At 43.8% G+C, this 15,561-nt stretch overlaps 2 protein-coding genes across 2 annotated transcripts in view; one reads left to right on the top strand and one right to left on the bottom strand.

Moving 5' to 3' along the window:
• LOC139164453 (A disintegrin and metalloproteinase with thrombospondin motifs 10-like) overlaps positions 1 to 15,561 on the bottom strand; it is a 234,460-nt gene that overhangs the window by 157,783 nt on the left and 61,116 nt on the right.
• The window catches only part of ZAP70 (zeta chain of T cell receptor associated protein kinase 70), a 58,157-nt gene that overhangs the window by 29,635 nt on the left and 12,961 nt on the right, over positions 1 to 15,561 (top strand). The window contains exons 6-8 of the mRNA XM_070732568.1: positions 856 to 896; positions 3,741 to 3,795; positions 10,770 to 10,953. Coding sequence (XP_070588669.1) covers positions 856 to 896; positions 3,741 to 3,795; positions 10,770 to 10,953 — 280 coding nt within the window. The remainder of the gene's footprint in view (positions 1 to 855; positions 897 to 3,740; positions 3,796 to 10,769; positions 10,954 to 15,561) is intronic.

Below are 15,561 nucleotides of genomic sequence, written 5' to 3'. Positions count from 1 at the left end.
AAATTAGCACGTTAATAAATAAATATGGGAAGTGTTTTTAATAGGAAAGTGAATGCAAGAACAGGGGGCACAATCTGAGGTTAGTTGAAGGAAAGTAACGTGAGAAAATACTATTTGACTGAAAGAGTAGTAGATGTTTGGAACAAACTTCCAGCAGACGTGGTTAGTAAATCCACAGTAACTGAATTTAAACATGCCTGGGATAAACATATATCCATCCTAAGATAAAATACAGGAAATATTAGATGGACCATGAGGTCTTTTTCTGCCCTCAGTCTTCTATGTTTCTATGTTTCTATGTTTCTATGCTACTGACCACTAGGAGGCACTACATGATCACTTTGGTTCTTGCTGGAACTCATTAGGTATAGATAGTCCATATATCAAGGGAGACATTGTAGATTACTTGCTGCCCATGTTTCCCACAGATATCCTATAACAGTCACCTTGTCCAGGGCATACAGATAGTCCTCAACTTACAACCACAATCAAACTCAAAATGTATGTTGCTAACTGAGACAGTTTGAGTTGCTCCACCCTACAACCTTTCTTGCCATAGTTGTTAAGCAAATCACTGGAGTTGTTAAGTGAATAACACAATTATTAAGTGAATCTGACTTTGTCAGACTGTTGCAAAAAGGGATCATGGACTTTGGGACATTGCAACCGTCATAAATTCTGATCCTATGATTACAAGGGGTGCTTCAATGATTCTAGGTGTGAAAAACAGTCGTAAGTCTCTTGTCTCAGTTCCATTGTAACTTCAGATGGTCACTAAATGAATTCTTGTAAATGGAGGTCTGCCTGTATACACAAATAAATTTCACTATTATTCCTTTCCTCCCTTCTTTCCAGCAGCGGCCACTCCAACGCCACCAGCGCATCCATCTACATTGGTAAGTGGGGCCTTCATTTGCTCCGTGAACACTTTTATGGATCGCTTCTCATCCCTGTTGCCCGCAAAAGCATTTACAGCTCTCAAGTTAAAAACAATCCTCTCCAAAGACAGAAATCAAGGGAACTAAGCAAAGGGGAAGGACCAACTAACAAGCTGAAAGCTGAAAGAAAGATCACTATGGCAGAGAAGTCTTCCTCTTTTACAAAAGGGTTGACCCAGTGACAAGAGAGATAATAGAAAGATAAATAGTGAGTGAGAGAGAGAAGGAAGAAAGAAAGAAAGAAAGAAAGAAAAAGAAAGAAAAAGAAAGAAAGAAAGGAAAGAAAGAAAGAAGAGGGATGATTGGATGGATGGATGGATGAATAGACAATAGATAGATAGATAGATGGATGGATGGATGGATGGATGGAGGGTGGGAGGGATAAAAGATAGATAAAATGGAAGGATGGATGAATGCCATAGATAGATAGAAGATGGATAGAAAGATAGACAGACAGACAGACAGACAGACAGACAGACAGACAGATAGATAGAAAGAATATGGATGGATGGATCAATGGATGGATGGATGGAAAGATACATATATAGTAGATAGATAGATAGATAGATAGATAGATAGATAGATAGATAGATAGATAGATAGAAGATGGATGGATGGATGGATGGATGGATGGAAAGATACATAAATAGTAGATAGATAGATAGAAGATAGATACTGTAGGTAGGTAGGTAGATAGATAGATAGATAGAGAGATAGATAGATGATAGATAGACAGACAGACAGACAGAGAGAGCGACAGAGAGGCAGAGAGAGACAGAGACAGATATATATTTGAGCAGGGTGTAACATACAGAAACAAAGCCCTGGGTTTTAGACCTTCATGGTTTTTCATTCTCAGAACACCAGAGCTCTGTTATTGGAAATAAAGGCAATGCTAAAGGCTAATACTTTTGTCTTCAGCCCTTTTAAAAGTCTGAGGCTAAAACCGCCTTTAGAGCAGAGCGAGGGCTTATCAGGAAGTGAGGGAGGTACCAGCAGTCACAGAGCTAAGCGACTGAGGCTTGAGGTTGCAAATGTACATGTATTAGGTGGGCCAGATGGATACAGCTAATACATTGGCCTAAATTGACAGGTGGTGCTCATAGCTGCAACGTTTCAGATCTGAACAACAGCCCTGAGTCTGATTGAAGCTGCAAATCTCCCTGCTTCTTCAGCTGGAGTTTAGTGGCATTCAGAGAACTTTAGGATTCCTTTGGCTCTTTTTATTTGCAGAGTTAGGGCACAACTGGTGAGTGATGCTGTCCTCGACTTACAACCCCCAACAGAAACGCAAAGTCCTCAACTTATGACCGGCCAGGAAGGCTGATGCTAAATCCTGATTGGTTAAGCACAAAAGGTCAAAGCATTGTGATTGGTTGGTTGTCCGACAGCCACACTATAACAGGAGCTTTCAGAAGTCTGTTCACTGTCCTATTTCAGCTGAGCTGGAGTGATGGCAGAATAAAAGTTCCCTGTTTAAAAAGCCCAGCCTCTGCTAAGTTCTGTCAGTGCAAAGACTCACCTATCTAACAGGCACAAATGCATATTTTATTAATTTTTTATTTATTTTGTCCAATACAAAATAATACACAATGAAGGTTATAGAGGATATAGTAGAGAAGAAATACAAGATAGAGGAGAGACTATAGGACAGGGGACGGAAGGCACTCTAGTGCGCTTATGCACGCCCCTTACTGACCTCTTAGGAATCTGGAGAGGTCAACCGTGGATAGTCTAAGGGTAAAATGTTGAGGGTTTGGGGATGATACTACGGAGTCTGGTAATGAGTTCCATGCTTCAACAACCCGATTACTAAAGTCATATTTTTTACAGTCAAGTTTGGAGCGGTTAATATTAAGCTTGAATCTGTTGTGTGCTCTTGTGTTGTTGTGGCTGAAGCTGAAGTAGTCATTGATAGGCAGGACATTGCAACATATGATCTTGTGGATAATACTTAGATCATGTTTAAGGCGTCGTAGTTCTAAGCTTTCAAGACCCAGGATTGTAAGTCTAGTTTCGTAGGGTATTCTGTTTCGAGTGGAGGAGTGAAGGGCTCTTCTGGTGAAGTATCTCTGGACATTTTCGAGAGTGTTAATACCCGAGATGTGGTATGGGTTCTAAACAGATGAGCTGTATTCGAGGATGGGTCTAGTTATGCTAGGGTAGGAAATTTGGGGAATTGAAACCTATAACATCTAGATCAGTGTTTCCCAATCTTGGCCACTTGAAGATATTTGGACTTCAACTCCCAGAATTCCCCAGCCAGCAAATGCTGGCAGGGGAATTCTGGGAGTTGAAGTCCAAATATCTTCAAGTGGCCAAGGTTGGGAAACACTGATCTAGAGGACGTTAGCTTAGAAAAGCCCAGAGACCAGTAATGGGTTGCAGCCAGTACGACTGGGATCAGGGCCCAGGTAGTAGAAGTGGAGATGCCCATGCAAAGTCATATTTTTTACAGTCAAGTTTGGAGCGGTTAATATTAAGCTTGAATCTGTTGTGTGCTCTTGTGTTGTTGTGGTTGAAGCTGAAGTAGTGTTTGACAGGCAGGACATTGCAAAATACGATATTGTGGGCAATACTTAGAACATGTTTAAGGCGTCGTAGTTCTAAGCTTTCAAGACCCAGGATTGTAAGTCTAGTTTCGTAGGGTGTTCTGTTTCGAGTGGAGGAGTGAAGGGCTCTTCTGGTGAAGTATCTTTGAACCTTTTCAAGGGTGTTAATGTCTGAGATGCTGTATTCTAGGATGGGTCTGGCGAAAATCTGATTTTCTCCAATGTGTAAACTCTGCCCTGACTTTCCTAGGCTGGTCGGAGATTCATACCTCAGAACTCAGATGGATACACACCAGAGCCCTTTGGTGAGTTTGGGAACTGTATTACTAGATACATCATAAAGATAAAATGTTCATTTTGTGCGCTGAAATTTTAAGAAAAAGTTCACATGAGACGTTTGGACAAAGAGAACAGAAATGTTTATTCTCTCTAGGTATATCAAAAACGTTTTGCAAAGTGGGTACTCTTCATAAGGGAAGAGACACTTGTACAGAAGCTAAAGAGCAGGTTATATAGGTTTTACAAATCACAAAGGTACATAGAATTCCTCAATTTTTCATAGGGGTACACAGAATTCTTTGCCTAAATATGGTCTACATCCTGTTTCTTTCCCCTGGAGATGAATAGTACCTTATATGGTTTATTGGGTAAACAGCAACCATTTATCTTGTTAAACAGCAAACATTTATCTTGTTAAACAGCAAACATTTATCTTGTTAAAAACAGATCCCAAAATGACAGTCACAAGATAAGGAAAAACAGGAAATCCTTATCTTGTTAAAGACAGAAACTATAGACAGAAAATACTGATATTCTTAAAATAAAACTTAAATTATTTTATACACAATGGATTTTTCCTTCAATTTCATTGGCTCGGAACTTCACAGACAATGTGACCATGGCTCACATTGACATCATAATCGTGAGCCAATTGCTCAGATTGCGATAATGTGACTGCAGGGATGCTACAATGGCCACAACATCATGGACCAGTCATAGATTTCTCCCTCATTCAATACTGTCATAATTTTGATGGTTAACAAAACACTAACAGTCCTCAACCTACAACCACAATTGAGCCCAGAATTCATGTTGCTAAGTGAGAAATTTGTTAAGTGGGTTTTGGAAACCAAGAGGTTAGTTGGGGGAAAGATCAGAAGCAACAAGAGAAAACATTATTTTACTGAAAGTGTGGTAGATGCTTGGAACAAACCTCCAGCAGACGTGGTTGGTAAATCCCCAGTAACTGAATTTAAACATGCCTGGGATAAACATATATCCACTCTAAGATAAAATACAGGAAATAGTATAAGGGCAAATTAGATGGACCATGAGGTCTTTTTCTGCCATCAATCTTCTGTGTTTCTGTTTCTAAGACCGACATTTAATCATACTAAAAATCACTATTACAATCTTCTTCCTTAAAAAGAGGACATGGCAACACAATTCCAGCAAGAAACATTGTTAATGTATGAGCAGAGTAACCCTTGTTTACAAGGTTTACAAGGTTGTGTCTAGGTTTACAAGGTTGTGTGCAGACAAAAATGTTTGTATTGAGATTAGTTGTGAATAACTACATAGATATACTAACTTGAATTAAAGTTTACTTTGAGAAATAACATATTCATCTAAACCAGTGTTTTTCAACCAGTGTGCCGTGGCACAGTAGTGTGCCGCGAGACATGGTCAGATGTGCCGCGAAAAAGGAAGCTCAGGTTCCAGTCTCACAACTTTTTGTTGAGAGAGAGAGAGTGAGAGAGAGAGAGAGAAAGAAAGCAAGAGAAAGAGAGAGAGAGAGAACGAGTGAGAGAGAGAGAGAAAGCAAGTGTCAGAGAGAAAGAAAGCGAGAGAGAGAAAGAAAGCAAGAGAGAGAGAGAGAGAGATAAATGAGCAAAAAGGAGAGGAAAAAAGAGAAATGAGAAAATGATTGAGACAGAGAATGAGAGGCAAGAGAGAGAAACAAAAGAGAGAGAGGTGACTCTTGATTTAAAGCATATGATAAAAAGCACCCAAAGAATAAGAGACAAAAAAAACCCCAGCCCTCACCTGTTTTTGGAAATGGTTCAAGAGTGTGTATACACACACACACACACACACACACACACACACACAAGGGTGGGGAGGAGACAGGGATGGAAAAAGAGAGGAAAGTGTCTTAGGGTGTCATTTTGGTTGGTGGTGTGCCCTAGGATTTTAAAATGTAAAAAATGTGCCGCGGCTCAAGAAAGGTTGAAAATCACTGATCTAAACAGTCTAAAGTCATACACATAATACAGTCAGAATAACAGTCCAAATATTAGTCTTTCTTACCAGTTTTCTTTGTCATAATCAGCAAACAAAGCTATCAAGCCTAAACACATTTTAGCCATAATATATAACTACAATACAGAGAGATTGCATAGAAGATGCAGAGAAAATCTAACAGTGAGCAGAGAATCAGAGAAATAAGCTGTAAACTCTAGCTCCCTCTTGTGGCAGTTTGCAACACCTGCAGCCAATATATTGCTAACCCAACAGTTATGGACAAAGTCCTAACAAATACTGTTCCACAAAGAGTTTTCAACCAGCATAAATTAAATTTAAACATTCTTGTTAGCTTGTTGTTTATATAGCTCCATCCACTGTTCAGGTTGCAATCTGTTTTGGAAAAAAAAGTTTATTGTACTTTTAACAGTACCCCACAGCATTGTGAACCCAAAACATGTATTTACTTTCTGCTGGTCTCCATGTAATTTCAAGTTGAGAAAAAAAATCTTTGTTTGGCCATTTCATTAAAAAAAGCATTTGAAAATTACAGTGCTTTTCTTTCCATTAAAAATAATTATAAAAAATAGTACTCTCAGTGGCCACAGGAGGGTGTAAAGTAATACACATCCCTAATGTGATAGAACATGTGTTACTTTATCACCCTCTTGTGGTCACATGTGGAGTTACTATTTTTTTTGAAAAAAAATTACTTTTTACTTCAGAAGCTCAGTGCCAAGTACGTAGTACCTCTACCTAAGAATGCCTCTACTTACAAACTTTTCTAGATAAGAGCTGGGTGTTCAAGATTTTTTTTGCCTCTTCTGAATCTCCTGGGAGGAAACAGGGTCGGAAAGGCCTGGGGAAGCCTCTGTGGGGCCTCTCTAGGAATCTCCTGGGAGGAAACAGGGCTGGAAAAGGCGGGGAGAATACTCCAAGGGGCCTCTCTAGGAATCTCCTGGGAGGAAACAGGGCCTCCACTCTCCCTGTGGTTTCCCCAATCGCACACATTATTTGCTTTTACATTGATTCCTATGGGGAAAATTGCTTCTTCTTACAAACTTTTCTACTTAAGAACCTGGTCACGGAACGAATTCAGTTCACAAGTAGAGGTACCACTCTACTATTGTTTGTTTGTTTGTATGTTGGCTTGTTAGTTAGTTAGTTAGTTAGTTAGTTAGTTAGTTAGTTAGTTAGTTAGTTTGTTTGGAAAATTGCTGCTTCTTACAAACGTTTCTACTTAAGAACCTGGTCATGGAACAAATTAAGTTCATAAGTAGAGGTACCACTCTACTATTGTTTGTTTGTTTGTATGTTGGCTTGTTTGTTAGTTAGTTAGTTAGTTTGTTAGTTTGTTTGTTTGGAAAATTGCTGCTTCTTACAAACGTTTCTACTTAAGAACCTGGTCACGGAACGAATTCAGTTCACAAGTAGAGGTACCACTCTACTATTGTTTGTTTGCTTGTATGTTGGCTTGTTTGTATGTTGGCTTGTTTGTTAGTTAGTTAGTTAGTTAGTTTGTTTGTTTGTTTGTTTGTTTGTTTGGAAAATTGCTGCTTCTTACAAACGTTTCTACTTAAGAACCTGGTCATGGAACAAATTAAGTTCATAAGTAGAGGTACCACTCTACTATTGTTTGTTTGTTTGTATGTTGGCTTGTTTGTTAGTTAGTTAGTTAGTTAGTTAGTTTGTTTGTTTGGAAAATTGCTGCTTCTTACAAACGTTTCTACTTAAGAACCTGGTCATGGAACAAATTAAGTTCATAAGTAGAGGTACCACTCTACTATTGTTTGTTTGTTTGTATGTTGGCTTGTTTGTTAGTTAGTTAGTTAGTTAGTTAGTTAGTTTGTTTGTTTGTTTGTTTGTTTGTTTGGAAAATTGCTGCTTCTTACAAACGTTTCTACTTAAGAACCTGGTCACGGAACGAATTCAGTTCACAAGTAGAGGTACCACTCTACTATTGTTTGTTTGTTTGTATGTTGGCTTGTTTGTTAGTTAGTTAGTTAGTTAGTTAGTTAGTTAGTTAGTTAGTTAGTTAGTTAGTTAGTTTGTTTGGAAAATTGCTGCTTCTTACAAACGTTTCTACTTAAGAACCTGGTCACGGAACAAATTAAGTTCATAAGTAGAGGTACCACTGTACCGGGTTAATACTTCCCCAGGAGTCCACCAGAATAATGTCCTGTTGGAGGTTTGCTTAGTTCTAACTCCATTTACCTTCTGGAAGAAGTTGGACTTTTCTGAAAAGGGAGGTCCGAAAAGGGAGGTACAAAACAGTCTTAATTGTTGCTAGCGGGTTTTAGTTATTTTAGATATTCTATTTTTAGATATTACATTTTAGATTTTGTATTTTTGTATATATATATATATATTTAAGCCCGGGAGACAATGGTGGACTGCACCTCGTATGGGGCCACGTGGCAGTGTGGTAGTAAAAATCGGGATGCGCATGCAGCTGCGCGCCCCAGTGTGTGCACATGACCCCCGCGTAGGATATGGCTTCTGTGCATGCACAACAAGCGATATCTCATGCAACAATGCTTGCTTGCGTGAGATTTCACCTGTTTTTTCCTTGTGCGCATGTGCATAAGCAAGGAAATCACCAAAGATATTATTATTATTATTATTATTATTATTATTATTATTATTATTATTGTTATTATTGGATTTGTATGCCGCCGCTCTCCATAGACTCGGGGCGGCTAACAGCAGTAATACAAAACAGCATGTAAATCCAATACTAAAACAGCTAAAAAACCCTTATTTGTAAAACCAAACATACATACAAACAAACAAACATACCATGCATAAATTGTAAGGGCCTAGGGGGAAAGAATATCTCAGTTCCCCCATGTCTGATGGCAGAGGTGGGTTTTAAGGAGCTTACGAAAGGCGAGGAGGGTGGGGGCAATTCTAATCTCCGGGGGCAGTTGGTTCCAGAGGGTCGGGGCCGCCACAGAGAAGGCTCTTCCCCTGGGTCCCGCCAAACGACATTGTTTTGTTGATGGGACCCGGAGAAGGCCCACTCTGTGGGACCTAACCAGTCGCTGGGATTCGTGTGGCAAAAGGCGGTCTTGTAGATACCCTGGTCCGATGCCATGAAGGGCTTTATAGGTAATGACCAACACTTTGAATTGTGACCGGAAATTGATCGGCAACCAATGCAGACTGCAGAGTATTGGTATTACATGGGCATTTTTGGGAAAGCCCATTATTGCTCTCGCAGCTGCATTCTGCACGATCTGAAGTTTCCGAACACTTTTCAAAGGTAGCCCCATGTAGAGAGATAGGTGAAATCTAACACACACAAATGTCCTCATGCGAGATTTTGCTTGCAGCGCATGCGCAGAAGCTAAATCTTGTGCCAGCCCATGCGCCCACAACAGTCTCAATGTGCGCACCAGTAACACTGAAGGCAGGCAGCCCTCCCCTGCTTGGAGAGTTTATTTAGCTTTTGGTGGGGAAGAAATTAGATAAATTTTCACACTGACACATACACTCGGATGCTCTTTGTGGCCAATAAGATGCTTTTGGGGATGTTCACAACTAGGAAACAAAGCTTTTTCCCAGCCTTGTTCTCCTTCAGGTCATAGCTGGAACAGAGGTGGGTGCCTGCCAGTTTGGACCGGTTTTATAGAACTGGTACCAAGAATTTCCCCCCACTTGTAATCAAAATATGCCGTTTGGCAGTAATGGGCAGCCAAAATTTTTACTGCCACACTGTGGGTGTGGCTTATTTTGTGGGTGTGGCTTAATGGTCACGTGACTGGGTAGGAGTGGCTTGCTGGCCATGTGATCAGGTGGGAGTGGCTTGAATGACCATCATTGTTCAAGTGAACTGTTAAGTCCTCGACTTACAACCTTAGCAGTGTCGCTCGCTGGGGTGACAATTTGCTTTGCGTTTCCTGCGCTCTCCTTCCTGGGTCGCCCCCCCCACCTCAGGCTGGATAGCTAGGCAAACAGGTGCTGCCAGAAGCTCCTGTTTGCCAGATATCTCTGAGACCGCCTTCTGCCGCACGAATCCCAGCGACCGGTTAGGTCCCACAGAGTTGGCCTTCTCCGGGTCCCGTCGACTAAGCAATGTCGTTTGGCGGGACCCAGGAGAAGAGCCTTCTCTGTGGCGGCCCCGACCCTCTGGAACCAGCTCCCCCCAGATATCAGGGTTGCCCCCACCCTCCTTGCCTTTCGCAAGCTCCTTAAAACCCACCTCTGTCGTCAGGCATGGGGGAATTGAAATTTTCCTTCCCCCTAGGCTTATAGAATTTATATATGGTATGCTAGTATGTATGAGTGGTTCTTTAAATTGGGGTTTTTTAGATTGTCTTTTAATATTAGATTTGTTTACATTGTCTTTTTATATTGTTGTTAGCCACCCCGAGTCTTCAGAGAGGGGCGGCATACAAATCTAATAAATGAATGAATGAATGAATGAATGAATGAATGAATGAATAAATGCATGCTGCCAGCGCCGCTTCCACACCTTCTGCTTGCACCTCAGGCGGGAGGGGCCATGTGAGGCTGGAGGGGAGCTGGGCAGGAGAGAGGGACGCTCATCCGAGGCCAGGAAGGAGGAAAGAGGAAAAAAGCAAGGAGCGCAGACACAGCAGCAGCAGCAGTAGCAGGGGAAAAATGGAGAGCCAGCCAAACTGGTAATCCAGGAAGTGAGAGCCGCCAATCAGATGGAGCTGCACACGCAGGTGGAACTGCAATCCACCCCGTCCTGCCTGCTGCCCATCCCTGCCGTTTGGTGGGGCCACGCTGTGGAACCAACTACCACCAGAGGCTCATACCACTCCCAACCTCCTAGCCTTCCAGAAGGCTGTGAAAATTTGGCTTTGCTGGCCGGCTTGGGGCCGTTGAGTGAGAGCAACTACCTCCAGCCAAGGAGAAATGAATATTTGTTGAATGATTGTTTTATTCTTGGGGTTTTAACTGTTTTTATATTGTTTTATTGTTGCACCCCGCCCTATATATACGCCTTATAAATTTAATAAATTAAATTAAATCATTCTACTTTATTTCCTTGGGGATGGAATAGGAGCAGGGAAAAAGACCCGGGTCTTGCCCATGGACACATCATGTTACGAAAGCCCCTACAGTGACCCTGAAGAGCTCAAGGACCGGAGGCTATTCTTAAAAAGGAGCAGCCTCATGATAGATGAAGTGGACCTGGGAGAGGGCAACTTTGGCTGTGTCAGGAAAGGAGTTTACAAAATGAGGAAGTAAGTGCACGGCATGTTTTGGGATAATTTTTTCTTAAAGTGTGGAGGCAGATCCCTGAAGTTTTCAGAACTTGCTATTCCCTATGAGAAAAATCAAATGTTGTTTTGCTTGTGCTTTGCAGAGGACTCCTTAAATTTGGAGATAATTTGGGAGAGGATGTCTTAATTTGGTGGAGGGAAAGTAGCTATGGTCAACGAAGCAGTGGAAGTGATGTGCCGGTGCCTGGAGGCTGTTGGGGCCTGGATGGGTGTCAACAAACTCAAACTCAACCCAGACAAGACGGAGTGGCTGTGGGTTTTGCCTCCAAAGGACAATTCTATCTGTCCGTCCATTACCCTGGGGGGGGGGAATTATTGACCCCCTCAGAGAGGGTCCGCAACTTGGGCGTCCTCCTCGATCCACAGCTCACATTAGAAAAACAGCTTTCAGCTGTGGCGAGGGGGGCGTTTGCTCAGGTTCGCCTGGTACGCCAGTTGCGGCCCTATTTGGACCGGGAGTCATTGCTCACAGTCACTCATGCCCTCATCACCTCGAGGCTCGACTACTGTAACGCTCTCTACATGGGGCTACCTTTGAAAAGTGTTCGGAAACTTCAGATCGTGCAGAATGCAGCTGCGAGAGCAATTATGGGCTTCTCCAAGTATGCCCATATCACTCCAACACTCCGCAGTCTGCATTGGTTGCCGATCAGTTTCCGGTCACAATTCAAAGTGTTGGTTATGACCTATAAAGCCCTTCATGGCACCGGACCAGAATATCTCCAGGACCGCCTTCTGCCGCACGAATCCCAGCGACCGGTTCGGTCCCACAGAGTTGGCCTTCTCCGGGTCCCGTCGACTAAACAATGTCATCTGGCGGGACCCAGGGGAAGAGCCTTCTCTGTGGGGGCCCCGACCCTCTGGAACCAGCTCCCCCCTGAGATTAGGATTGCCCCCACCCTCCCTGCCTTTCGTAAACTCCTTAAGACCCACCTCTGCCGTCAGGCATGGGGGAACTAAAACACCTCCCCCTTGCCCATGTTGTTTTGTTGATTGATTGACTGTGTGCCTGTTTTTTATATATACTGTTTTTATGAGATTACTAGTTTTAAATTGTAATTAGATTGGTGGGCATTGGATTTGATATTATGTACTGTGCTGTTTTTTATTATTGTTGTGAGCCGCCCCGAATTTGCGGAGAGGGGCGGCATATAAATCCAATAAATCTAATCTAATCTAATCTATGGTCCTTCCCCCTCCCACCCCTGATAGCATTCCAAAGTAGCAAATAGCCTCAGCCACTTTAGGACAGCAACCTTGACTTGACACAAAAGCCTGGCACGGTCCTCAAAGTGGTCGACACAAGGAGTGGGATACAGCACACAGTCACAACATGGTGTGTGTGTGTGTGTGTGTGTGTGTGTGGTACCTACAGCTACAGTGGTACCTCTACCTAGAAATGCCTCTACTTATGAACTTTTCTAGACAAGAGCCGGGTGTTCAGGATTGTTTTGCCTCTTCTCAAGAACCATTTTCCACTTACAAACCTCCGAAACTGTAACCGAAAAAGGCAGGGAGAAGCCTCCATGGGGCCTCTCTAGGAATCTCATGAGAAGAAACAGGGCCGGAAAAGGCGGGGAGAAGCCTCCGTGGGGCCTCTCTAAGAATCTCCTGGGAGGAAACAGGGCCAGAAAAGGCGGGGAGAAGCCTCCGTGGGGCCTCTCTAGGAATCTCATGAGAAGAAACAGGGCCAGAAAAGGTGGGGAGAAGCCTCCGTGGGGCCTCTCTAGGAATCTCCTGGGAGGAAACAGGGCCGGAAAAGGCGGGGAGAAGCCTCCATGGGGTCTCTCTAGGAATATCATGAGAAGAAACAGGGCCGGAAAAGGCGGGGAGAAGCCTCCGTGGGGCCTCTCTAAGAATCTCCTGGGAGGAAACAGGGCCAGAAAAGGCGGGGAGAAGCCTCCGTGGGGCCCCTCTAGGAATCTCATGAGAAGAAACAGGGCCAGAAAAGGTGGGGAGAAGCCTCCGTGGGGCCTCTCTAGGAATCTCCTGGGAGGAAACAGGGCCGGAAAAGGCGGGGAGAAGCCTCCGTGGGGCCTCTCTAGGAATCTCATGAAAAGAAACAGGGCCAGAAAAGGTGGGGAGAAGCCTCCGTGGGGCCGCTCTAGAAATCTCCTGGGAGGAAACAGGGCCTCCACCCTCCCTGTGGTTTCCCCAATTGCACTCATTATTTGCTCTTACATTGATTCCTATAGGAAAAATTGCTTTTTCTTACAAACATTTCTACTTAAGAACCTGGTCACGGAACGAATTAAGTTCGTAAATAGAGGTACCACTGCACTTAAAAAAAGTTTCTTCACATCCACAGAAGCAAAAAAACTAGTTGGTGGTGCCTACCCTCTGGAACCAGCTCCCCCCTGAGATTAGGATTGCCCCCACCCTCCCTGCCTTTCGTAAACTCCTTAAGACCCACCTCTGCCGTCAGGCATGGGGGAACTAAAACACCTCCCCCTTGCCCATGTTGTTTTGTTGATTGATTGACTGTGTGCCTGTTTTTTATATATACTGTTTTTATGAGATTACTAGTTTTAAATTGTAATTAGATTGGTGGGCATTGGATTTGATATTATGTACTGTGCTGTTTTTTATTATTGTTGTGAGCCGCCCCGAATTTGCGGAGAGGGGCGGCATATAAATCCAATAAATCTAATCTAATCTAATCTATGGTCCTTCCCCCTCCCACCCCTGATAGCATTCCAAAGTAGCAAATAGCCTCAGCCACTTTAGGACAGCAACCTTGACTTGACACAAAAGCCTAGCACGGTCCTCAAAGTGGTCGACACAAGGAGTGGGATACAGCACACAGTCACAACATGGTGTGTGTGTGTGTGTGTGTGTGGCACCTACAGCTACAGTGGTACCTCTACCTAGAAATGCCTCTACTTATGAACTTTTCTAGACAAGAGCCGGGTGTTCAGGATTGTTTTGCCTCTTCTCAAGAACCATTTTCCACTTACAAACCTCCGAAACTGTAACCGAAAAAGGCAGGGAGAAGCCTCCATGGGGCCTCTCTAGGAATCTCATGAGAAGAAACAGGGCCGGAAAAGGCGGGGAGAAGCCTCCGTGGGGCCTCTCTAAGAATCTCCTGGGAGGAAACAGGGCCAGAAAAGGCGGGGAGAAGCCTCCGTGGGGCCTCTCTAGGAATCTCATGAGAAGAAACAGGGCCAGAAAAGGTGGGGAGAAGCCTCCGTGGGGCCTCTCTAGGAATCTCCTGGGAGGAAACAGGGCCGGAAAAGGCGGGGAGAAGCCTCCATGGGGCCTCTCTAGGAATATCATGAGAAGAAACAGGGCCGGAAAAGGCGGGGAGAAGCCTCCGTGGGGCCTCTCTAAGAATCTCCTGGGAGGAAACAGGGCCAGAAAAGGCGGGGAGAAGCCTCCGTGGGGCCCCTCTAGGAATCTCATGAGAAGAAACAGGGCCAGAAAAGGTGGGGAGAAGCCTCCGTGGGGCCTCTCTAGGAATCTCCTGGGAGGAAACAGGGCCGGAAAAGGCGGGGAGAAGCCTCCGTGGGGCCTCTCTAGGAATCTCATGAAAAGAAACAGGGCCAGAAAAGGTGGGGAGAAGCCTCCGTGGGGCTGCTCTAGAAATCTCCTGGGAGGAAACAGGGCCTCCACCCTCCCTGTGGTTTCCCCAATTGCACTCATTATTTGCTCTTACATTGATTCCTATAGGAAAAATTGCTTTTTCTTACAAACATTTCTACTTAAGAACCTGGTCACGGAACGAATTAAGTTCGTAAATAGAGGTACCACTGCACTTAAAAAAAGTTTCTTCACATCCACAGAAGCAAAAAAACTAGTTGGTGGTGCCTACCCTCTGGAACCAGCTCCCCCCTGAGATTAGGATTGCCCCCACCCTCCCTGCCTTTCGTAAACTCCTTAAGACCCACCTCTGCCGTCAGGCATGGGGGAACTAAAACACCTCCCCCTTGCCCATGTTGTTTTGTTGATTGATTGACTGTGTGCCTGTTTTTTATATATACTGTTTTTATGAGATTACTAGTTTTAAATTGTAATTAGATTGGTGGGCATTGGATTTGATATTATGTACTGTGCTGTTTTTTATTATTGTTGTGAGCCGCCCCGAATTTGCGGAGAGGGGCGGCATATAAATCCAATAAATCTAATCTAATCTAATCTATGGTCCTTCCCCCTCCCACCCCTGATAGCATTCCAAAGTAGCAAATAGCCTCAGCCACTTTAGGACAGCAACCTTGACTTGACACAAAAGCCTAGCACGGTCCTCAAAGTGGTCGACACAAGGAGTGGGATACAGCACACAGTCACAACATGGTGTGTGTGTGTGTGTGTGTGTGGCACCTACAGCTACAGTGGTACCTCTACCTAGAAATGCCTCTACTTATGAACTTTTCTAGACAAGAGCCGGGTGTTCAGGATTGTTTTGCCTCTTCTCAAGAACCATTTTCCACTTACAAACCTCCGAAACTGTAACCGAAAAAGGCAGGGAGAAGCCTCCGTGGGGCCTCTCTAGGAATCTCATGAGAAGAAACAGGGCCGGAAAAGGCGGGGAGAAGCCTCCGTGGGGCCTCTCTAAGAATCTCATGAGAAGAA

Source organism: Erythrolamprus reginae, chromosome 1 (genome assembly GCF_031021105.1).
Source record: "Erythrolamprus reginae isolate rEryReg1 chromosome 1, rEryReg1.hap1, whole genome shotgun sequence".
Classification (NCBI taxonomy): Eukaryota; Metazoa; Chordata; class Lepidosauria; order Squamata; family Dipsadidae; genus Erythrolamprus; species Erythrolamprus reginae.
This window is presented reverse-complemented; position numbering and strand designations above follow the sequence as displayed.